At 55.5% G+C, this 23058-nt stretch overlaps 10 protein-coding genes across 10 annotated transcripts; 5 read left to right on the top strand and 5 right to left on the bottom strand.

The window, feature by feature from the left end:
• Positions 1–184: 184 nt before the first annotated feature.
• CMQ_740 (DNA repair protein) lies at positions 185–1607 on the bottom strand (the record flags this gene model as incomplete). Its single annotated transcript, XM_014317819.1, has 2 exons — positions 185–990; positions 1058–1607. The coding sequence occupies 2 exons, from the start codon at positions 1605–1607 to the stop codon at positions 185–187; spliced, it is 1356 nt and encodes a 451-aa protein (XP_014173294.1).
• Positions 1608–2010: 403 nt separating this feature from the next.
• CMQ_1444 (uncharacterized protein) lies at positions 2011–3738 on the top strand (the record flags this gene model as incomplete). The annotated part of the gene is made up of 4 exons (XM_014318523.1): positions 2011–2064; positions 2257–2455; positions 2546–3508; positions 3569–3738. The coding sequence occupies 4 exons, from the start codon at positions 2011–2013 to the stop codon at positions 3736–3738; spliced, it is 1386 nt and encodes a 461-aa protein (XP_014173998.1).
• A 478-nt stretch (positions 3739–4216) lies between these two features.
• CMQ_1037 (duf1237 domain containing protein) lies at positions 4217–6092 on the top strand (the record flags this gene model as incomplete). Its single annotated transcript, XM_014318116.1, has 5 exons — positions 4217–4347; positions 4432–5642; positions 5699–5866; positions 5922–5936; positions 5998–6092. The coding sequence occupies 5 exons, from the start codon at positions 4217–4219 to the stop codon at positions 6090–6092; spliced, it is 1620 nt and encodes a 539-aa protein (XP_014173591.1).
• A 321-nt stretch (positions 6093–6413) lies between these two features.
• Positions 6414–8279, bottom strand: CMQ_1744 (uridine kinase; the record flags this gene model as incomplete). Its single annotated transcript, XM_014318823.1, has 8 exons — positions 6414–6879; positions 6960–7191; positions 7249–7318; positions 7377–7455; positions 7520–7546; positions 7828–7877; positions 7961–8038; positions 8109–8279. The coding sequence occupies 8 exons, from the start codon at positions 8277–8279 to the stop codon at positions 6414–6416; spliced, it is 1173 nt and encodes a 390-aa protein (XP_014174298.1).
• Positions 8280–8958: 679 nt separating this feature from the next.
• CMQ_1396 (ctlh domain containing protein) lies at positions 8959–10170 on the top strand (the record flags this gene model as incomplete). The annotated part of the gene is made up of 4 exons (XM_014318475.1): positions 8959–8961; positions 9040–9116; positions 9325–9520; positions 9712–10170. 4 exons carry the CDS (start codon positions 8959–8961, stop codon positions 10168–10170), a joined length of 735 nt encoding a protein of 244 aa, XP_014173950.1.
• A 420-nt stretch (positions 10171–10590) lies between these two features.
• CMQ_922 (NADH-ubiquinone oxidoreductase) lies at positions 10591–11405 on the bottom strand (the record flags this gene model as incomplete). The annotated part of the gene is made up of 3 exons (XM_014318001.1): positions 10591–10900; positions 10988–11098; positions 11179–11405. The coding sequence occupies 3 exons, from the start codon at positions 11403–11405 to the stop codon at positions 10591–10593; spliced, it is 648 nt and encodes a 215-aa protein (XP_014173476.1).
• A 449-nt stretch (positions 11406–11854) lies between these two features.
• Positions 11855–12626, top strand: CMQ_797 (mitochondrial f1f0 ATP synthase subunit f; the record flags this gene model as incomplete). Its single annotated transcript, XM_014317876.1, has 5 exons — positions 11855–11902; positions 11969–11983; positions 12213–12363; positions 12462–12527; positions 12601–12626. 5 exons carry the CDS (start codon positions 11855–11857, stop codon positions 12624–12626), a joined length of 306 nt encoding a protein of 101 aa, XP_014173351.1.
• Positions 12627–13851: 1225 nt separating this feature from the next.
• CMQ_1582 (uncharacterized protein) lies at positions 13852–17955 on the top strand (the record flags this gene model as incomplete). The annotated part of the gene is made up of 3 exons (XM_014318661.1): positions 13852–13917; positions 14186–14687; positions 14744–17955. 3 exons carry the CDS (start codon positions 13852–13854, stop codon positions 17953–17955), a joined length of 3780 nt encoding a protein of 1259 aa, XP_014174136.1.
• Positions 17956–18808: 853 nt separating this feature from the next.
• Positions 18809–20172, bottom strand: CMQ_1476 (metallophosphoesterase domain containing protein; the record flags this gene model as incomplete). The annotated part of the gene is made up of 3 exons (XM_014318555.1): positions 18809–19782; positions 19952–19985; positions 20161–20172. 3 exons carry the CDS (start codon positions 20170–20172, stop codon positions 18809–18811), a joined length of 1020 nt encoding a protein of 339 aa, XP_014174030.1.
• A 211-nt stretch (positions 20173–20383) lies between these two features.
• Positions 20384–21370, bottom strand: CMQ_877 (geranylgeranyl pyrophosphate synthetase; the record flags this gene model as incomplete). The annotated part of the gene is made up of 1 exon (XM_014317956.1): positions 20384–21370. One exon carries the CDS (start codon positions 21368–21370, stop codon positions 20384–20386), a length of 987 nt encoding a protein of 328 aa, XP_014173431.1.
• Between the last annotated feature and the right edge of the window lie 1688 nt (positions 21371–23058).

Raw genomic sequence — 23058 nt, 5'->3', positions numbered from 1 at the left:
CATCTTGACTAATACTGTGCTTTCTTTGGCTGTCATTTCTCGCGGCGAATTGCGGGTCGCAGGTTGCTTTCCCGGGTTGGTATACATGACCGGCATATCAGGGCGTTTGCTACGGTTTCCTCTATATCTGGTTTGCTCGCAGCAATTATATCTCCTTGCGCATCTGTCTCTGCTCGCAATGTGCTTATGGCCGATGGCGACTCTGTAGCTCATCCGCTTCTCTTTCTAGCTGGTTCTGGTGCTGTTCTGGCATTGCTCCCATACTGCCATCCTCCGTCGTCTGTGGCTTCGCCTCGTCTACCGATGCTTCTGCCTCTGTTGACGTCAGCACTAGCCCGTCGTCCGGTATTGCTTCCGTCTTCTTCGGTCCCTCCGCCCTTGATCTGGACTGTCTCGCATTCGCAATCAAGTCCTTGAACGACGTGTTGTGCTTTGTCGACCAATCGGCGCTGTCAAAGTTCTTATCTCGTATCCGCGCCACCTGCTGGCTGGCCACTGCTACTGACCGCGACGCCAACACCGATCCTCGTCCGCCCATGTTGCTGCTACCGCCACCCCCTATGCTGCTCCCGATCGTTCGCTCCCACACGTCGAGATCGTGCTGCAGCTCGGCTTTGCGCTTCGGCCGCGCCGAGTCGCAGTTCGCGTTCCAGATCGTCAGCCACTCCTTGTGGCGTCGTTCGAGCAGCTGTCGTGTCCCGGCGGTCGAGAGTCCCATCGAGGCGAGCTTCTTTCGCAACGCCGTGTCCGTCAGGAGCGAGTAGCTCAGCGACGGGATCCGCTCCGGTGGCGGTGGCGCTGGTGTCGAAACGGCCGAGAATGGGTTCCCGAATCGCGTGTTGGCACCACCTGCAGCTGCTGCCGCTGCTGTCGTCTTTGAAATTGCTTTTACTTTTTGGGGCGAGCCGGTACACGATGTGTCGATGTGGCGGTCTACTTGCCATGGCTTCATGCGTGTCCAGCATATTGGACATGCCGCGAGACCGTCGTCTGATTGCAAGACAGCGTTAGATCGGGTCTCACCTTTCAACCGAGAGCAGAGCTCTTTCGTGCTTACCTGGCTCGTAGTCCATGTCGCCGTCGCCGGCATCCTCTGGTGACATGATCTCAATGACTTCGTCTTCTGGCATGCTCGCAACAGTCTCGGCAGCCTTTGCCTTGCTCAGGCGTGCTGATGTCCGTGTCCGCTTTGTGTGCGGTCCGTCACCGCTGCTGCTTCCCTCATCTGCTCCCGCCTCACCCGCCTCTTCTGCCTTTCGTTTTGGCTGTAGTGACGTCGGTCGCGCCGGAGGACTCGTTGGCCGTTGTGCCACGCCCAACACCGTAGTCCGCGCCTTGCAAAATGCTTCGATGACCTCCCGCAGAGCCCAGTTCCCACGCAGTTTGGATTCCTGGTCCGCCATACGACAAAGTGGGCATTTCCCGTCGGCTGACAGGCTGCGCCGTATGCACAACGAGCAGAACGTGTGGTTGCAGGACGTGATCATCGGCGAGTTGTAAAAGTCTTTGCAGACGTGGCAGCGAAGCGCCTGCTCGACCGGCGCCAGACAGGCCAGCGAGGTGCCGAGCCAGTCCGTAGAGTCGGCAACGTCTGCGCTGGAATCCATCGTCGCGTGTCGAGAGGCCTCATAGAACACGGCGAGAGCGCGGCGACGGTGCAATCAGGACGGCTGGGTGGTAGCTCGACAAGTGACCCACGGCGCATCCGGCTGACTGGAGCGCAGATATGAAGTCACAGAATGCAAGGATTTAAAGTGGCTGCTAATGAAGATACCTGCTCTGCGACCTGGGTTTTGGAGCAGAAACCGCCTACACAACGCGTCCATCACGTGTACCAGCTAGTTTTGCGCCGCAAACAGCCTTTTCAACCACTTACATCACGTGACCACGCGCTGGGCCATTAACGCTCTTACGCCCGCGGGGTGAAGCTCTTCCAGCTTTGATGAACGCCAATATCACCGCGACGCCAAAAGAGACCATTGGTGGTGCCCGTTACTGCAGCAAACGAAGATGGAGAAAGCGGCCGAGTATCTCGCTGATGAGGTCCTTGCTGAGAAGCATGTGGTGCGTTTCTCCGCTTCACCGTCTTGACTGTCACTTCTAACGCGTCCAGGTTACCTATCGGTACTTGAGCAGAGCCCTGAAACTGCATGTCAATGTGGCAAAGAGGTATATATGCGTTTTGGAAACGGCGGTATAACACGCGCCCTAGCTTACTGGTCAATTAGAGCACTGTTTGAATTCCACAAATCGCAGAATGTCAAGAAGCCCGGCTCGGTTCACGCAACCTATCTTCTATACGGCACGAAGCCGGTCGAAAAGCCAAGCCACCACGAACATGCCGATTTCGACGAGGGCAATGTTTATATGGACGGCCAGTACTCGGAGGGCGAAATGTTCTCGGATCCGTTCCCCACCGTTTCTATGACCCTGGTTGCCGAAGAAGCCCTAGAAGGTGCGTGATGCTGCTTTCTTTTGCCACGGCGTAGCAGCTAATCCAAGATGCATATGCGCGCAGGTGCACTCTCAAAACACGATTCCATAGAGTCTATTCACGTCTATAGCCTTTCTTCTCAGCCGATGTCGGTAGGTATCTTCCGTATTTCCTGGTGGAGCATGAGCGCTTTGCTCACAATGGCACAGGATCTCCAACTTCTTGCCGACTCTACGCGAAAGCTACGTGAACTCACCGGCGCAGATGTCTCGGACAGTTCCAAGGTGTACGGCACCATTCACAACCCGCACGTTCGACGGCGTCAACGCAAGGGGCAGGCACCAACATTGGTCTCTCGCCCTTCCACCAAGCCTGCTTCGAAGCCAACCCTGGCCCCAACCGATTCTCCCGGGCCGCAATCGATATGGAACAAAGTGGCAAAATCTGCTACAAAGGACACAAAGGAAGAGGGAAAGACCGATAAGCCATCCGTGGACGCGCCAGGGCCAAACTCAATATGGAACCGGGTAGCCAAGACAAAGGATGCCGAGAAAACGGCTGGGGAAACTGCACCAGCACCAGCTGCTTCAAGCGCAGAGACAACGAAATCATCTACGCCAGCAATAGCAAAGAAGACCTCGTCAGGCGGTATTATGCAGGCGTTCGCTAAAGGGGCGGCCGCTGCTAAGCCCAAGAAGAAGGAGCCTGTTGTCGTGGCCAAGGAAGATACGGCCATGGCCTTGTCAGATGATGGAGGAGACGACGACGACGACGAGCTTCTTCCCAAACCTCAGACAGGACATGGCGTGAAGTCTCGCAAGGAGCGAGAAGAAGAGCTACTCAAGATGATGGAAGAAGACGATGATGAGGAGAAGTCTGAGGAGGACGAGAAAGAGGGAGAAAACGCGCTTATGGAAGATCTACTTGAGGATACGGAAGAGCCGTCTGCACCGGAAGCACCCGAGAAGGAGGAGATTACTGAGGTCATATCTACCACCACTGGGGATGGACGCCGCCGTGGCAAGCGCCGTGTGATGCGAAAGAAGATGATTGAAGATGAAGGTGGCTACCTCGGTAAGTTGTCGTTATCGCCTATGCCAATGTCGATGTTCCATTACTGATCTCATTCAACAGTCACAATCCAGGAACCTGGCTGGGAATCTTTTTCCGAGGACGAGGCACCACCTCCGAAGCCAGCTCAGCCAGCCAAGCCAGCCCAGAAGTCACACTCGACCACTCCAGCTGCCAAGGCGAAAAAGCCGGCAGGACAAGGAAGCATCATGTCGTTCTTCTCCAAGAAATGATGAGCGTCCCGACTTGCCTACAGGAGCAGCCTCTCTGAAACAATTGGACTGCTGCTTAGTTTACTGGGTGAAATGCATTGCTTAGTTAGAAAAGTAGACTGAAATGCGGAGTCGCAATTCTGTCTCTATGTTAAGTTTGTTGCCGTATTAACCCCATTGTCCCAAACGCTGTATCATCATTACCCCACATACGCCAATTGAAGTGCAAGTGTTGGCCAACCACCGCTCGATAGGCTTAAAGCCGGGCACCTTCCACGACAATTTAACTTCACACGTTCTAAGCACAAGCTTTGCGCCGGAAGCAACTCTCATTCCCACCCCTCCATTTCTCTCTTCTTTCTCGCCCGCTTGCGTTCTCATGAAGCTGACCTCATCTGTCATCTGGTCAATTTAAATAGGCTGGTCGGGGGGGCTACTCGCTTGCCAGCTGCACTGCCAACATCTTCCAAACCCAGCTTCTCTTTCTGCTTCATTCGCAATGGCGCCTCGACTGCTCTCATCCATCGCTCTGGCACTGCTTCTGCAGATACCGCTCACCGGCGCAAACCAGCAGAAGGTCTTGAACTCGGATGCCTGTCCCGATTACGCAACCTACGCAGCCTACCCGCAGTAAGTCGAACCTGCAAGCCCAGTCTGCTCCTCCCAACCCAAAGCTCTTGTGACCAGCCGGACTGACAGACGTCCTGCTCCCAGCCGACCGCTCAGCGAGGGCCCATTGGCCCTTCCGTTTCAACGACCAGATAAGCGATGTCGCACGTTTCACTCCGATGCCATCGAGAAGGTCATTGAGGACGTGACGTCCCGCATGAAAGACGTTGATCTTGCCCGGCTCTTCGAGAACGCCTTCCCGTCGACGACCGACACGACGATCAAGTTCCACACGAACGGCGCCGACAAGCAGTCCAAGAGCAAGGGCCACGGCAAGATCGGTGAGAAGAATTGGGAGGGTCCGCAGTCGTTTATCATCACGGGCGACATCGTGGCCGAGTGGCTGCGCGACTCGACCAATCAGCTGTCGCCCTACCAGCCGTTAGCCAAGAAGGACCGCGCCGTGTTTGACCTGATCCTGGGAGCCATCAACACGCAGGCCGAGTACGTGATTGCGAGTCCGTACTGCAACGCCTTCCAGCCGCCGCCCATCTCGGGCCTGCATCCCAGCCACAACGGCCAGGACGACGTGGTGCATCCGACCTACGAGCCTTCGGCCGTGTTCGAGTGCAAGTACGAGCTCGACAGCCTGGCCCACTTCTTGGCCTTGACAAACAACTTTTACGAGCACACCGGGTCGACCGACTTCATGACCCTTCGCTGGTTCCGTGCCGTCAACACCGTGCTCGAGGTGCTCGATCAGCAGTCCCAGTCCACGTTTGACCCCGAATCCGGCCGCTTCGTCGGCAACCCGTACACCTTCCAGCGCCGGACAACCCTCGGCACCGAGACGCTCAATCTGCGCGGCATCGGCAACCCACTTAACAACGGCACCGGCCTTGTCCGCTCGGCCTTTCGCCCCAGCGACGACGCCACCATCCTCGGCTTCTTCATCCCGGCCAACGCCATGATGGCCGCCGAGCTAAAGCGCACCGCCGTCATGCTCAAAGCTGCCCCTGGCCACTACAATGCGCTGTCTGACAAGGTCTCCGGCTGGGCCCAGAGCATTGCCAAGGGCGTCTGGGAGCACGGCGTGGTCAAGCACCGCGTGTTCGGCGACGTTTTTGCCTACGAGGTTGACGGTTACGGCTCGCACATCCTGATGGACGACGCCAACTACCCGTCGCTTCTGGCGCTGCCGCTAATGGGTTTCCTGTCTGCAGACGACCCAACCTACCGAAACACGCGACGGATGTTGCTGAGTAAGCAGACAAATCCGTACTACCTGACAGGCCACGACTTCAAGGGTATCGGAGGTACGTTTGCCGTCTTCAGTTGCACTCTCTGTCGGCCGCCTCTAATCGCAGGTCAGGACCCCATATCGGCCTCATGAACGCCTGGCCCATGAGCCTGCTTATGCAGGCGCGGACAACCGAGGACGACGCAGAAATCCAAGAATGTCTCTCCTTGGTACTCAACTCTGCCCGGCTGGGCCTTATTCACGAAAGCGTCAGCGTGAACCATATCCCATCATACACACGTTCGTCCACCCTTTCCCCTGCTTGCTATATGAGTGATCACTAACATTCGGGCAGGGAGCTGGTTTGCATGTAAGTATACACTAGCAATCTGAAAAGCAGTCGCCCAATTGCATATGCTGACATTTTCTAGGGGCGAACGGCGTCTTTGCAGAGACGATACTAGACCTTGCGAAGCGGAAGCCCCATTTGATTTTCAAGGCCCCGGCATTGCCTTACGAGGTATAAGTCCGCATGTAGTCAAGGTGTTGGCACAGCGCGGGAGCTGTTCTAAGGCGCTTTTTTCATGCTTCTTCTATTATGATATTCGATAATCAAAGCTGTGATTGGTTTCCATTCCCTGGCGTCCTTAAGATAGGTTAAGCTGCTTCAAGATATTGTTCGACAAGCCTAAGACGTGAGCAAGACTCATAGCATGTTTGTATATATGTGTGTGACTATGTTTTTCAAAATACCGACTCTATCAAATGCATGGCGAACAACGAAATAAATAATTGAAGTAGATTAGCAAAGCAGAACAGTAGCTCGTTCCGTCTTCTCTGCCCTCCATCAACAGCGAAAGTACTGTCTCTCGATCCAGCGCTCCTCAATGTCCTCCACCAGGTGGCACACCACAACGGCAATCTTAGGGAAGCAGCTCGTCAATCGGTGTAGCCCCATGCGTCCAGCAGAGTACGTCGCCAGCACAATGCGGTCCTGGGTGACACCATGGTCCAGCAAAACTTGCACTGCCATCAATGCCGATCCGCCCGATGACATCTGCGCGTCGAGTAACAGCACAGTGGAGTGCTCGTCGATGTCCCGCGCAAGCTTCTGGTACCGCAGCTCCGGCTCGCCCGTCCGCACATTAGATTCGATCAGGATATGGCCCATCCGACAGTCGGGAATGACCCGCTGGAGACCAGTCTTGAGTGCAGCACCGCCGCGCTCCAGAACAACAGCGCTAGTCTTTCCATACGGCCGAAGCCCATGGTACTTGTAGCCTGGGGGGGTCTCGACGACCGCCTCCGAGAACCTGGCATTGTTAAGAGCACTTGGAACGGAGCGTGTCAGTATCGGTCTATAGCAAGCGCAAATGGGGTATCGTATACGCACAGTTCAATCAAGAGGGTGGACACGCGATCAAAATAGAAGATAAAGTCCTCGCTGCTCGTCGATGTGTCGTGAATGACAGTGTTCATTCCGAGCAGCTGAGGCGTTTCCGGAAGGAAATCAACTCGCTCGGAGAGCGGTTTCTTTAGTGACTCGAGCTGCAGTCTCGTCAGGCTAGTTTGGTGCTGCAGTGACTTTTCTAACAGCTTCTGCTGAATGTACTGCACCACCGTGCCTAGAACCGGTCAGGAAACAAGCGTGCAAGAAGAGGCAATGACACCAAATAGCGTACTGATGGCAACTTTGTTCTGAATCCCGCGGGGCACGATAATATCGGCAACAGATCGCTGTGGGTCGACATACTACCATGCAACTGTTAGCCTTCTTAATAGCAGCGCGGTTTCAAGGGTCGCTTCTTACCTTGACAAAGTTAGGCTTCACGAACTTGAGCCATTGCTTAATGACGCCCTCAACAGTACGTCCACGCTCTCTGACGTCTCTAAGGACTTGATTTAGAGTTTAGCTGGCGTCACAAAGTCGATGTATGCGAGGGAATTACATACTTCGTCTCGAGAGGCAAACATCGGCATCTTCAGCGCAGAAGATCTGATTAGTGGTTAGCTGCATGGAACCTTAAATTTGGTTCCAATTGATGAAACAGACTTTCATGTCTAACATGTCCAAAATCCTTTGATCATACAGTGCCAAAATTCCCTCAAGGATCAAGACATGCGGTGAATAGATAGTGGTGGTTTCGTCTAAACGCTTGTGTTCTGCGAATGAATATACTGGGATATCGGCCCGCTTCCTATTATATTATCAGCATACAACTCATACGACATTGTCAGTGTGAATGCATGGTGACGCCTACCCTGCTTTCAGCTCCTTAAGCGTCTTTAACAGAGCATCGAAGTCGATTGCCTGCACCTTGAGTCAGTATTCATAAATTCTGACATATTAAGACGCTAGTCATCCAGATAGACGCAGAAAAGGGGGTTTCGTACGCTGGGAGAGTCGAAGTCAAAATCGTTTCGGAATGCCTTCCTAGACGACTCTGGGTCAAGACTGTTGTAAAATGAGTCCTGTAGCGCGTGCCCAGTTTGATCATGCTGTCAGCGATGCTCTCCTACAGACGAATATGGTAGCTCATACCATAGAAAGAATAACAACCCATGGCAGGTTCAGCTGGCTGACAATGGTTCTGGCAATGCTGGACTTTCCAGAGCCAGAACTGCCAGCGATGCCAATGATACTGACATCAGCCCATGGCGGCTCATAGTATGCCTTGTTGGCGATAGTGTGATCTATAGCTCCAGGAATCATCTCAGCCGGCCAATATCCTATGAGTGGATACACCTTTTGCGCTGATGATAGAGGTATTGGAGGCCGAGCAGGTTGGGCAACTGAATGAAGGCAAGCACTGCTGCCAGTCCTTCAACCCAGCGCCTAACTGAGCCTAAGCCTGATATCCCAGACTGTTTATGAGCGAATTGACTGCCCAATATACCAATTGCGATAAAATCGATCCAATAGCAGAGAGAGAGACAAAGTATTGGCACTACCACAATGTTGGTTTCTTGCGATCCTATCGCAGTCGTCTTGGATCCTCAACGAAGAGAAATTATCCTATCTACAGTGGATTTTACACTAATAAACGAGGCCTGTAAGTGAGCTGCATGTGGGACGGAGGGCCAAAGTGATATTAGGTAATAGCCACAATTAAGCAGAGTCCTGATTGGCGCATGGTGGACAGAGATGGCCCCGCTAATTCTGATTTTTCTCTTATTTAAATATTTCTACCTCACCTTTCCTTCCTCTTTCTTTCTTCTCAATCCTCTAATATACACACTCAAACTCTTATATTATCTGGCCAAGTACACTTGCAGGCCTTTTCGAGCATCTAAGGATGTGAAGAGAGATTTCGGCTTAGAAAGTCGTTGACTTAAACGCTTTACAAGTACCCGTTGCAGATTTATCTCGCCTTCTACCTCTCGAGCCCACCATGGTACGTTGCAGGCTCTGCTCGTCCGACCATCCAACCTCGAAAGATTTTCTGATCACTAACCTTCGCTCTCTATTCTAGACATCCACATCTTCCACAGCTACACCTGGGAAGCTTGGCTTCGATGGTCGGGTGATTGCTGCTAAACCTCCCAAAAGGTTTGTTTCTCTTCATTTACTCAACGTCGAATGCCAGTCTCGTCCGCAACGTGATGATTATATATTTGGGAATCTCTCTGAGAATTATCATGCGGAGTAGACATACTTTTTTATAAAGCGGACTGATCTTGTTGATGGAACTGGCTTCACTGTTGCACCCGTTCTTACAACGTGTAGAGTTGTGCATATTGCTAACATTATTTTGAAGCGATATCAACGCCTTGATACTCGACTATTTGACCATGGAGGGATATCCAAAGGCTGCGGCCCATTTCTCGAAAGAGGCCAACTTAAAGCCGCAGCAGCAGGACTCGTCCATCCGGACGAGGCAGCAGATCCAAAATTTCATCCACATGGGAAAGATTGAGGAGGCAATTGTCGCACTCAATTACCTGAACCCAGAGGTGAGACTTTCCTTCCTGCCTTTTTCCCTTCATCGCTATGATTAGACTCTGTTTCATGCACCACTCATATGGCCTATGTGCCCTTGATGAGACACAAACCACACTGAAAATTATGAGCGACAAAAACTTCAATTATTGTTTTAAACTATCGTTTTGCAAATTTGGCCCACAAGACTAACCCTTGTCTTCAGATCCTGGACCAAGATCCTCCACTCCATTTTGCACTTCTTCGGCTCCAGCTGGTTGAACTCATTCGCAATTGTGATACGAGCGACATGCAGTCTGTCTTGGCGTTTGCAACAGATCAACTCGGAACACGCGCATCCACACGTCCTGAATTTCTTCGCGACCTGGAGGAGACGATGTCCTTGTTGTTCTTCGCACCAGACAAGCTACCACATGAGCTCAAGAAGCTGTTATCGCCAGACCTTCGGGAAGAAGTGGCTGACAAGGTCAACAAAGCCATTCTTCGCCACAACAGTTTGCCCAGTGAGGCAGCTATAAGACAGCTGGTCAAGATGAGGGCATGGGCCGAAGATGTGGCAAGAGTTCGTAAGAATGACATTCCCGTCCACATCGACCTCGGCCTGCAATCCACCGATAATGACAACATGCCGGAAAACGGGCACGAACCTATGATTACTACTTGATAACTTCCGGGGGGGGGGGTTATGTTTGACGACCAGCGTGATTTTGCCCATCCGATGCATATATTATACGATACCAGGCGATAAGGAAATCTGCAAGGCGGGACCTGCATGACTAGATATTTGGCGTTAGACCCGTATGGACACGGCGATGTCTGGGCCTACTATTATAAGAAGCCCTCGGGCCACAATCAATTTCACGATTATTTGACAACTACCGGTTTATATGAACTGTCTTGACTGCCCTAAACATCGTGAAAGTACGAAAAGTTGATGTCTGAAAGCAGCCCAAATAACTGAGAAAGATTGCTGCGAAATAACTTCATACAGCACGGATATGTAAGTCCTATATACGATTAGTGCGCCTACACTGCCCCTAAACCCGGATATACAATTCAAATACCCGTCATAAGCGCTGTTGCTTTACTTTGTCCGCACCTGCTTCAACTTCTTGTCGGAGTACATGAACTGGCTGGCATATTGCTTGGGCCGGAAACTGCGCTCCTTCGGTTCCTGAACAAAGTATTCATAGCCCTGCTTCTCGGCGAAAGCAATGGCGTCCTCCTTGCTCTTGAAGTTGATGTGCGTACCCTGCATGAAGTCTGCAGAGGATTGCCATCCCATCAGCGGGTTCTCCCACCGGTGGCCCTTGCTCAGGACATCCCAGTCCATCCTCCAGTGAGACCCGCCCCAGGTACCGGATTGCGTTGCGGGCTTAGCGGGCTTGTAGATTCTGTGTTTGTATGAGCACCGTGGTCGATATTGGTGTTTATCACAGAAGGAGACAGAGCTAGATGTTTGGTGAAAAAAACCGGCATACCTGACTTGGCGAGCCTCCAGTTCCATAGGAGCTCCGGAAAGTACGGCGGCCGGAAGCACGTCGGTGTCCTCGCTGCCGTCCAAAAGGCGCTTTGGGACAGGAGTGAACTTTCTGAAGAGGCAGTCGAAGCCCGGTGTCAGTCAGAGATTTCCCTATTTAGCATGCCATCAAAAAAGAGAGGAATCCCGTACGAAGTCGCCCGGTCAGAGTGGGCGGCGTAGTCCGGCTGGTTCTTGGAGGTAGCCAATGTTGAAGGGTCAGAGACAGTCGGCGACTCAGGGGCCGAAGTCAGCGAGCTTTCGAACCGCCGCATCGCCGGGGCGGCCGCAATCAATGGCCGTCGGACATTCGGAACGGCAGCACTGCTTCTCAGAAGACGGGCGGCTGCCGCCGTGCTCACGGGGCGAAAGGCGGCCATGGTCCGTTATGGGGGAATGGGAATCGATAATCCGAGCTGGTATCGCAGGTACAGGGTGGTCGCTATTGACGAATGCGCTCGACGGTGGTCTCAATTTGGTTCAAAACCCGGCGCTCTCGCGAATAGCAATCGAGGGAAATGTGGTAAGCGTGGTAAGCGAAAACGATGTTCCGAGGCGTTGTGGCAGGAAAAGAATTGTTAGCTGTGGAGACAGCTGATTGGCTGCCGGGAACAACCGCTCCTCCGGAGGAAAGCTTTCGGAATCTTCGTTTTCTCTAGGCTATCGCGAACTCGCTGAAATCCCACAATCCGCCTCCATTTCAATTGTGCCGGCATAGCTGTAGCTCAATTGAGTCGATACTGAACAGGGGCACTTCTCTCTCTTTCGCTACTCTCCTCTCAATACCGTCTGTTCCGCTGGGTCCGCCCACCGACAAAAGAAACTCACAATGAGCTACATCACTCGCCGAGCGCTTTCGACGCTCATCCCCCCCAAGGTGTGCTATGCCCGTCGCAGAGAAACCGAAAACTTTCAATTGTCGGCTACTAATTGAATTCCCTAGGTTGCGTCGCCCAAGGTACGTCGAGACCGAAGCGGTTGTTGGCCGTTTCCGTGAAGTGGGATGGAATCGAAAACGCGCGACTTTTCCACCTTTGGCAAATTGCGAATGCCGAACCTGTAGAGGTTATCGAGCGATGCCTGCTTACCGCTGCTGCAAACGCTTTAGCACGGGCGAGGAAGGGAACATGCGCATTATGATGCGCCATTTGGATTGTTCGGAATGCTGATATCGGGTCTCTGCACAGGCTATTGGCAGCGCTCCGGATGCTGTGCGCATGCAGCGTGTTGTCAGCTTCTACGAGAAGCTTCCCCGTGGCCCGGCTCCCGAGGTCAAGGCCAAGGGCATTCTCGGTCGCTACCAGGCCAAGCACTTTGGCAAGAACGCGACCGCGAAGCGTACGTCACATCGCTCTTCGTGCCGCGGGGTTCATCCTCTTGGTTCCCTGTCGACATTGCAGCTTGCCTTGTCATGCTAACGTGTTCTTCTATTGCAGCCATCATCCAGGCCGTCGCTATTCTCGTCATCATCGGCTACGCCCAGCAGTACTACTTTCACCTGCGTAAGTAGTTAACGTGACAACTCAGTCGTTGCGGTTGATTTTGTTTGCTAACAGCTTTCAATCATCTACTCAGGTCACCACAAGAACAACGCCCACTAAAGTTAGTTGGCAGTGAAAGCGGGAACTAGACGGGACTGAAGCTTTCTGGCTGTCCTCGATACTCAGTCACGCCTGTACATATATTACATGTTGCCAAATTGAGAGTGATATTGTAATAAGAGGAGATCAGCGCTGTATCCACGGGTCTTCGAATTTTCCCAGCCCCCTTTTCCCTATCATGTTTTGTGACAGAGAGTCTGCTTTCCTCAAGGGTAACGGTTGTTGAACTTGATTTGTGGATGAGACAGTGGTGCATGTTTTCCCTGTCTGGCTTGTCCCGCCTTTGCAAAACCAAGGCAGGGGAGGAAAGTAAAGAACAGCAAAGATTGACAGCTGTAGCCATGAGGAATGAGCAGTTGCATGGCGTTCCACTGAGGGTCCCGGGGCTGTTTTCACGCCGATTTATAACGCTGCCAAGATTGATGGCACGAAGCATTGCGAAACGCTTTGGTGAAATGAGAAAGCGAGAGCAACCTGGAGGAAAACAATTGAGCTAGGCTCACGCACCATCCATTTGAGCATCAGACCTGCTTAGTGGAGTACGGTACTTTCGTCAGCCGGCAGTTTGAAACAGGCATCACTGTGTTGTCTTGAGTGACTGCCTTTTTTTCGATTCTGCTCAGCCTGCAGGGCGCTAAACCCGAAGCAGGTCGACGACTCTCCCACCAATGGTGTTGCTTAGCCGAATCCCCTAACCGTTCAGTCAGAAAAAAGACGACGCCCAGCCGCATTTTCGACGTTGTCCCCTTCTCCGTCCTCTGTAATCATCACGGACTCCATTTCCGTTTTGTCTTTGGCGTCTTCTCCACCCTTGCCACCTTTCTGTTCTTCATTCCTGGCCATAGGAAGTCCTCAGCGACGATCGCCTAATACATTTTCCGATCGCGGAAAACCGCTCGCGAGCTTTCTCAGCAGCTGACGCCACTTGTCTTCTTGATTTGAAGCGCCCGATTTACTTCGCCCCTAGCCAACGGACGGCATTCTTAGGCGCCCTCACCGACGTCTCGGCCGATAGACAGAAGAGCTCCTGCCGGCCTCTGCCCTCGCGTCGCCAACACCCCGCTACAGCATCGCACAACTTGTGAAGCTTTGGGTAGTCATATTTCCACATATCGGAGCCTGAGATCCGATAAACACGCTTCCCGCTTTCCGGTGACTCGAGAGCTGCCAAACATACGGCCTGCTCACCGTCGCAACCTCCCGAATCGAGAGTTAAGCACATCGTATGATGGCTGCTGAGATCCGTGACAGCACCATCGTTGAAGCTGCCGCTATATCTGACTCCAATGCTGTGAGTTTGATCTTGCCTTGCGTTGCAAACGGCTCTTTTCCTCGACCCCGTGCCAAGACGAAAATGCCCTTCCCCCCCCCCCCCCCCCGCATAGCTGTCTGCCTTACCCGTGGCCGCATAGTATACGCTAGGTCTATATTAAACCTCTGCCTCGTTCTATTTATGTACTGTCCTGCTTGTGGCGTGCGCATTTTTAACTAGCGCATCACCAGGCATCCGTCGTGGATGTTTTATTTCTGTTGCCGGGCCTCGCTAACGTGTTTTCCAGACCGCGAAGATCAACGACCAGCCCAACGATGTCGACTCCAGTACGCCTTCTCTAAAGGGCCCGGACTCTTCTACTTCCCCCGACGAGCTCGCAAACAAGCACATCGCCGATATCGTGGACGATCTGGTAAACTCGGCGGAACCTAGCATCAGCGGGGGGTCAGATACCGAAACCTCCCGGTTAGACGCGCTGAGGGGCAAGAATGGAGATAACGGGCACGCTCGGGCATCGTCGGCCGCTCGGAAGCCAGCCGTTTTCAAGGCCGTATCTGTTAACAAGACCTTCCTTGCAGCCAAGGCCACGGTGCCCGGGGCGGCGAAACCGGGTGAGAAGGCCTCGCCGACCCTGGGCGTGGCCACGCTCAGCTCTAGCACTTCAGCTTCTGCTCGCCCGCGGCTGATCGCCAAGACTGGTGGGGGCTTGGTTGCGAAGGGATCCGGCGGCACGAACGGGCGCCCTGCGGCGGCACCGGATGCAAATGCTGTGTGGAACAAGAATAGGCGTAAGTCTATATATGATACAAGGACTATTGGCAGGCGATTGCTGATACCCAAACAGCGGTGCCGGTGCCTGAGCCGGCGAAGCTTACCGACGAGGAACTTAAGAAGTACGGCATCCATGTAGCCTCACGGCTGCAGCAGGATGACGCGAAAGGTGAAGCAAACTGGGCAGATATTGATGACGACGACGACGACTGGGCTCCGGAGGAAATACGCTGGACTGACGGCACCAAGTCGACGATCCCGCACCACGACGAGCACAGTCTGGCCTCACCACAGCCGGCCATGTCTGAGCTTGCGGTGCGACCGAGCTCTTCGCAACTGCATCCTCAGCCGACTCCCGTTGCTCTGCTGGTCAAGGAGGCCGCACCGGTCGAAAAGCCGAAATCGCCCGCGCCGGTGTCGGACACCCCTTTCACGAAGCCATCCGGACTCCCGTCTGGCAAGGGCCTCATCCTGAAGGGTGCCCAGGAGAGGCCGACACTGGTGGCAAAGCCGCCTGCTCCCCCGACACCGGTAAAGTCACCCTGGGCAGCTCTTCCTCCCATCGATAAGGCGCCACCGGTTGTGATGGAGCTGCCACACGGCGCAAATGTGGCACGGATGCAGCACCACCAGCCGTACCAGCCACATCAGCAGAGAGAGAACTACGGTCCGCCTCCGAGCACGACGACACCACCGCCATTCAAGGAGATCGCAGCAGACGACTTCAGTCGCGGCGGCTTTAGAGATGGCCATCCCCACGGGAATCGGGAGCTGTTCAACTCGCAGTCCGGACGGCTCGAGCCGGTCCAAGACCGGCGAGGCGGTGTGCGTGGTGACGTGCACTACAGACAGACGCCGGGGACGATGCTGCTCCAACGGCCTTCGCAGATGTCGGATCAGCCGGAACCGTCGGCAGCGTTCCAGACCCATAGAGGCAGTATGCAGGATGCCGGACCGTACGGCAGACGTCGCGGCTCCTCGAACGTGAGCGGTGGGAGCGGGTTCTTGCAGCGACTCAGCCGGACAGGCGACCAAGGCCCGGATCTCCTCAGTGCGAGACAGCCGTCGGTTACGGGCGAGAGCGACAGTCCGGCATCGCCGAGGAACTTTTCTCCGTCAGGGTCTCGTTCGTGGCAGTCTCGTCCGTCACCCCGCTTGGCGTTTGCGGCACCATACAGCAATGCGCCGGCGGAATCTCTGCCATCAGCGCAGCCAACGGTACAGGGGCCGCCTCCTCTGGTCGTTACTGGGAGTCTTGACGACGAGATCGAGATGCAGAAGAAGATTATGCGTGAGCGGAGGGAGCTGGCCATGAAGAGACGTTTGGAGGAGGAGGAACGAGAAGAGGCAGCTCGGAGAGAGCGAATCCGATTGAAGCTGGAAGCGCTGGGCCCGGCGCCGGAGAGGAAGAGCGCAAAGAAGGAGGCAGCGAAGGAGGACACGACATCGTCTGTGGTCACGCCTGCGAGTGGTGCGCCTCCAGAGCCTAAGCACAATGCCAGCCGCGATGCAGCCGGCGACAACGCGCAGTCATCGCATGCGACGAACGACAGCAATGCGGCATCACCCGGGACGAAACGGCAACAGCAGTCGTGGCAGAGTCCAGCAGCACCCCCATCTGACCGGCTTTCGTCATGGGGCAGTGGAGGCCAGGCGCCGTCTCGGAATCTCTGGGCTGCACCAAGCAGCAACCGAAGCCTCGGCAACGGGACATCGTTTGTCACGGAGCCATACGCACCGGCGGTCTCTCAAATTACCAGCAAGCAAGGTCCTGGTCCCATCGGACCGCCTGCTTCACAGAAGAATGCAGGGCCACCAGCGATTACTCCCATCGGCCCCCCAAAGACGGCAACGGCGACAGGAGCAGCAGCTGCTGCACCAACAGTGGCGCAGCCGGCTGGGCCCCCAAGCTCTGCCAGCTCGGCTCGGAGTGCGTGGACCAGCGCGGTCAAGGCGGGCGACGAGGATCTGCTGACGCAGCAGAAGACGCGACGGGCAGAGCAGCAGCGGGAGGCAGAAGCTCGGGGCATGTCGCTTAACGATCTCCGGCCTTCGATCAAAGACACGTGGTTGCCGACACGACTGAACGAGGACGGCGACCGGATCGAGGACAAGAACAAGCGGTCGGTTGTGCACCGAGCGGGCAATACAGCAGCTCCGCCTGTCGGTTCGTCGGCGGCTCTTCCTCCACAGCAGCCGCGGCCGTCGAGATTCTTTCCGCCACGGGATGCTCGTTCGGACGATGTGTCGACCGGGTCTGGAGCCACGGCCATGGGGGCTGGAGGAGGCCGACACGGTCGTCCGGGCTCGCCGTCGCCACCACCGCCCGACATGGCCGGTCATCCGGTCTACGACGGCGATGCCGCCCATCCGCTTGTGTCTCTTCCGCGGCCATCGATTGTGGTGCGCCTGCCTCCGGAGGACAAGGCTGCCGGAGCCGAGACGGCACAGCCGGCGACGACACGGAATGGCCAGCATGTGCAGCACGGCTCCCACGCCGGACCTTCACAGTCTTCCCAGTGGAAGCAACACTCGCCAGTGGCCAAAGACGACAGCTCGTGGCAGGCGCGGTTCGACAACCTGTTCGACCGCAAGGCCACATCTCCGTCGAAGCCGTCGATGGGCAGAAACACAGGAGCAGACAGTATACCCCGAGGGCCGGCAGCCGAGACGATCGCAGCATCGCAGCGTCGCCCTGCTGCTGCCTTGCCAAAAACACCTCTGGGCGGCTCGGATGCGAAGCCGGTGCCGGAGGAACCGATCAACTCGCGGTCCATGGCCGAGGAGTGTTTTGAGAGACAGGAGATGGGCTCGCTGCCACTGGTCCATCTGCCTCACAAGGCTCCCGAGCTGGCCTGGACGCCAGCAGCAGCGCCCAAGCCGCTGCCCCGACGCTTTCTGCTGTCGGCCACCACGCGCGTCGACCATGACACCTTTCTCAAGGACTCGTTTGGCGCGCCGTATGCCGTCAGCATCCGGATGCCGGGCGTGTCGGGCAGCGCCAAGGAAGTGCGTCTGCCGATGCCGAGGACGCCGAGCAACTCCCGCCGGTCGAACCACGGCCGTAGCGGACGGTCATCGCGAGGCACCAACCGAGGAGGCCGGGACGCCGCTCCGACGCATCCCGGCTCCCACAACAACGACCAGAGCCAGCCGGCCAACGCAAACACGAACGTGAATGCGAACGCGAACCACGGGCCGCCTGTAGGCCGGTCTCGTGGCGGCGGCCTGCGCCATCGTTCCGATAACTGGACCAGAAACTCGTCTGCTCCAGTCCAGACTTGAGGGCGCGGGCCTCTTGCACCTCAGTTCGCTCGCCCGGAAGCCCATCAACACCTCACCAACGAACCGTTCCCTAGTCTTGTTCGATCACGGTTGCGTATACTCTGTACAGCACCCTGTTCGAACTAGCAGTCCTTATATCTTTGGCGACGGCCAGGGGAGCTGAGAATCTCAGCTGCACTGCGTCGTCCGTGTACGATTTCTCATACAGCAAGCTCTCGTTTTTTTTTCTATATTCTTGCGCCGTATCCATTCCGTCATTTCTTCGTTCGCCGCTTTCCGCAACATTGTTTCCCTCCTCCCTCTCTGGTTCTCCTCTTTTGACTCTAGTCCACTCTTTTGGGTCTGGGTTCCTGCTCGGCTGACCGCCAGAGCTCGCCTGAGCGCTGGGACGAGGGACTACCTTGTGCATGAGAAACAGAACTGGCCGATATTATTTATCAGTGCAGTAGCATCGTGTTGTGTTTGGTCGAGGGCCAGTGCCAGCGAAGGGCGGAGATACGACCAACGATACTTTTGTAGGCCGTGTTCTGGTGCTCGTGTACAATGGAAACGAGACAGGAAGCAGGAAGCAGGAAGCAGGAAAGGGTTGGGTCCGGAGGGTGGGAAAGGAAGCAATGAAGCCATGCCAATACCCGTCGAGGCAGCGGGCCAGGACTTGGTGTCTTGCCGGCGCAGCGTCTGGGGACGAACAAGGGGAACAGCACAGTAGAAAAATACAGAGAACAGAAAAAAAGAGAAAACATTTCCGATTGCAGTGTTCCGTGACTTCCGTGACTGTTTGTGGTTTCACGGTACAAGCTGACTAATGAGCTCCTGCCTTGGTCTCTATTCTATTAAACCCTTTTAATCCTTTTCAGAGACCCTTCATCAGTTCTATCGAACCATTTCCGCCACTGTTCCCAGACTCGTCAGTAAAAAGGCTTGGGAGTTCTAAATCTACTAGCCAGGCCGGCTGTATTGGATGCTCCTCGTCTCCCTCTATGACCGCGTTGACAAAGAGGGTGTTTTGGCCATGCTTGATCCCGTGATCGTCTCCTGAGCAATGGCTCGTCGAGTATGATCCCTTTTCCGAATACAGTTTTTCCTTTTGCTCCAGCCGCTCGGCCTCCTCCTTGTCCTCGGTCGTGCCGGTTCTGAAGCCGAGGCCTTGGAGAGAATCCACGACGGTCGATCTGCCATTCTCCACATCTGTTAAGTGGGAGGACACGGCGCTGATGCTCTCCCGCCAGGCCACCAGCTTGGCGCCCCAGCTCTCATGGATATGGCCGAAGCAGTGCAGGCGAGGTCGTGCTCGGGCCACGGCAGCAAACAGGTCCGACGAGCCAGCTTGCTTTAGGTCGGCGGTCCCGTCCAATATGCCGGCCGGTGGGCCGTGTGTGATCACGATGTCAGTGTCCTTGGCAATGGCGAACTCGTGGCCGTCGTTGGGGCGAAACTGAAAGCCCCAGTCGCCCAGAGAGAGCGTGAACGGGCTGGCATAGACGGTGAGTACCGCCCCGTTGGCAAGAGTGAAGTAGTGGGTGCCTTCGTCGAGCAGATGCACGTCGTGCTCGCGTGCCGTTTCGAAGAGCTCGCGCACCTCGCCGTAGTGGCCGTACGTCCGGACGACTAGTCCCGGCATGTCTGTCAGGCGTGCGTCTGCCGCCTTTTTCCGAAACATGGCAATGTCCAGCGTGAAGTCGTGATTTCCCGCGATGGCCGGCCTGAGGGGAGCACGAACGGCCTCGAGCTGCTCGAGCGCGGAACGGAAATCGGCAATCACGGAGTCTGTCGTCAGGTCGCCGCAGTGGATGGCAACATCGGAGGGGTCTCGATGCCGGGGAACGGCTTGTCATGAGTGTCGGAGAAAATGAGGAGTGCCTCGTGATACTGCACAAATACTCGTCCTTTTTGCCACGGTCCAGTGGTTGTCCGAGGTTCAACTTCCATGTAATGAAAGACGGGTGTCTTCATTCGATAGCCTTTAATCCCGTGTCATTAGCATCTCGTCACTTACTCCTCCTGTTTTCTCTCTTTCCCTCTGCGTCGATCTTTTTTCATCAATATGTTATCAAACAAATAGTGGCCCACAGCCCTTATTGACCAGACCCTCCGTAGATGCTTTGAAAATACTGCTACTTTACTTACTACGTAGCACCAGCACAATAAACAGGTTCTTCGCTCCTATTTCAGACCTACTCCGTAGCGCACCGCTTACATCGTTACCCAGGACGTCATGTGCTTACTAAGCAGGTTGAACGCTAAATTGTTCTCGAGCACGCCGAGCTACTCCCATGGCTCTCTGCTTATGCAAAAAGGATGCCAGCACCGCCATATTCCGTACAGGATATATTGTCTCCTTGTAGACGTCCGAACCCGTTCCCCAAACGCCGAATGACCAAAAAAGCAGAGGGAAACCAAGAGCAGAGAGCAAATCCAGAAGCCGCCCCTAGTTGATGACCAGCCGGTCGAGGATCTCGTGGATGGCGCGGCTGCGGCCCATTCCTTCGTCGAGGGCATCGGCCATGGCGCGGGCGCGGGTGGTGAGCACGGCGAGCACGTCGCGGGTGTAGGCAAAAGAACCAGTGCGGTCCATGTGGTTCACGGCGTAGCGTTTGACCTCGTCGTCATTGGTCTTGAGACGCAGGATGTTGAGCAGCTGCAGGTCGGCCGGATCGCTGCGAATGCTGTGGATGACAGGGAAGCTGAACTTGCCCTCGGACAGGTCCTCGCAGAGACCCTTGTTGAGCGTGTATTCGGACGCGACCAGGTTGCGGTAGTCATCCTGGATCTGGAAGATGAGACCGAGAATGTTGACGAGCGGGACGCAGTCGACGAGCGAGCGCGACTCAGCCTGCATCAGCTTGATGCCCAGCCGGAAGAGGCCGCCGGTCTTGTTGGCGACCATCTCGAGGTAGTCGTCCTCGGTCGGGCAGGTCAGCGTGTCGCGCCAGAACAGGTCCATGCCCTGGCCACGGTGCAGGCTCACCAGCTCCTCCGAGAAGATGGCCAGGGCACGCTGGTGGCTGCGCAGCTTCTGCACCTCCTGCAGCGCCACAAAGTACATGTAGTTGGCGCTGTTGATCGCCTGCGGCACCCCAAAGATGTTGTGCGCTACCGGCAATCCGCGCCGCAGGCTGCTCGAGTCCTCCACGTCGTCCACCAGCAGCGAGGCCGTGTGCAGCATCCCCACCACCCGTGTGATCACGGCCAGCGAGTCCACCGGCACCTCCAGCCAGCCATCGAACGCGTTGATGATCTGCGTCCGGAACTCCTTGCCCCTGACCCCGTTCAGGTATTCGTATGGGCCCCGGATGATCCGCTCTTTTTCCCGCGTCCACGTCCTTCGAGCCCCAAAGTTGAAGTCCTCCGCCGCATACCGCTTCGCGTCTGGCGGCGGTGCCGGTGAGATCGGCTGGCTGAGCCCGCCCAGCATGGCTGGATGTGTGGGTATCGTGGTGGCAGAAGCAGTCATCATCGGCAGCCCTTCTGACTCGGCAGACGTGTCATCGGTGGCCGCTTCGCTGAGCGTCCCTGGTGGTATCCCGGACGCCGCTGCCGCTGCCGCTGCTGCTGCTGCCGTGAGCGAGGCCAGCGTGATGGGTGGCTTTCGAGGTCGTCGTGTCGCTGCCATGGCCGCATTCGAGTTGCCCGAAATCCAGTCGGATTCTGGTACTGATCGAAGCATGGGGTTTTGGCCCGAGATGGTCGAGGAGGAAGACACGCTGTGGTGATGGCGACGAGACGGATGTTGCTGCTGCTGCTGGGACTGCAACAAAGCGGCTATCTGCTGCGACTGCTTCTCCTGTTGTCCGGTCGAGGATCTTCGAGGCGGGATGGCGTCGAGAGACTGGAGAAAGGGCGGTGCGGTCGAGGAGGAAGGTGCAGAAGAGAGCATGGCTGCGGGCTCCTTCTGTTTCTGGGCCTGCTTTGATGACAGCATTTTATGTACTCCAGTCGTACTTGGATGGCCTGCAGGCTGCCCTGTGCTCTTTTCCTAGCCTCTAGCCTGGCAGAATAAAGGCGGGTCAGGCCAGGTAGCAGTCAAGGGATCGCGCTGTCGTACCTCCTGAGAGCAGCCCAATCTGACCGGAGTCAGGCGACAACGACTGCCTTGCACGTGTCTCCGATTGGATGACAGCTAACAGAGGCGGCAGACGGCGTGACAGAAGGAGTGGGTGATGACGCAGTTGCCGGCTTTGTCGTGCGCGGTGAGAAGTTGAGCTGACTAGGCTGCCGCGGTATTCGTACTCGTAGTAGGGAGTCTCCTGAATATCGAATCAGGGGCTTCAACGGGTTTGCAGAAGCATGCGGGGTGCTTGACTCTTATACGAAGTACTCCGTACTCCGTACAGCATTCCTAAACCCAAGGTCTCGGACGCTACTGCCGGCCAATCCAAAACCGCAAACGAGAGTCCTACGACGTAGATCGTTGCCAAGCTCTCTATTCCGTACTATACATAGCATTGCACCCCTGCACTGGCCATTGCGCAAACGCCCTGACGGCCTCCTACCACGGTTTCTGGAATCTACTCCGCAGTATCACGAATTTCGTACATAAGTTACTCGTAGGAGTACGCGTACCGAGTTACTCGTCCAACTTTCATTTTCGACACCCGGACACTCCGCTGCTTCGGATGTCACAACCATCCCACGTTCAGCACCATCTGCAGAACTCGTCACATTTTGGTATCATGCCGCCTTAGCCGCATATGTTGGCGAGAGAGGGGTGAAAGTGCATCGAATTATGTACTGGCATCATGCAGTGACGATTCCAGACCGGTGTGGTCTCCCGCACCTAGCCGCTTCTCCGAGACCCTCTGTGCATGCCTATTTGCAATAGAGGGCATGATCATCACTTGATTTTCAGCACTGGCATCTGATTCGCCTTTGTCCATGCCAACTGAAGTGTACGTATAGCAAGCAGGATTAGCGAGTCGCCTCAGCCCAAGCCTCAAGCCCCACTCTTCTCTACTGCGGTGCGGGGAGTCTATCAAGCGCCAGTCCCGGCTTAGCGCCGTTGTTGCATGAACCATCCACAACGGAAAGCCGCCCGTTGCTGTGGCATTTATCAAAATATCGCATCGCCCGCCAAATCTGACACAATCTCGATATACTAAAGCC

This window comes from Grosmannia clavigera (genome assembly GCF_000143105.1).
Source record: "Grosmannia clavigera kw1407 unplaced genomic scaffold GCSC_140, whole genome shotgun sequence".
Taxonomy (NCBI): Eukaryota; Fungi; Ascomycota; class Sordariomycetes; order Ophiostomatales; family Ophiostomataceae; genus Leptographium; species Leptographium clavigerum.
This window is presented reverse-complemented; position numbering and strand designations above follow the sequence as displayed.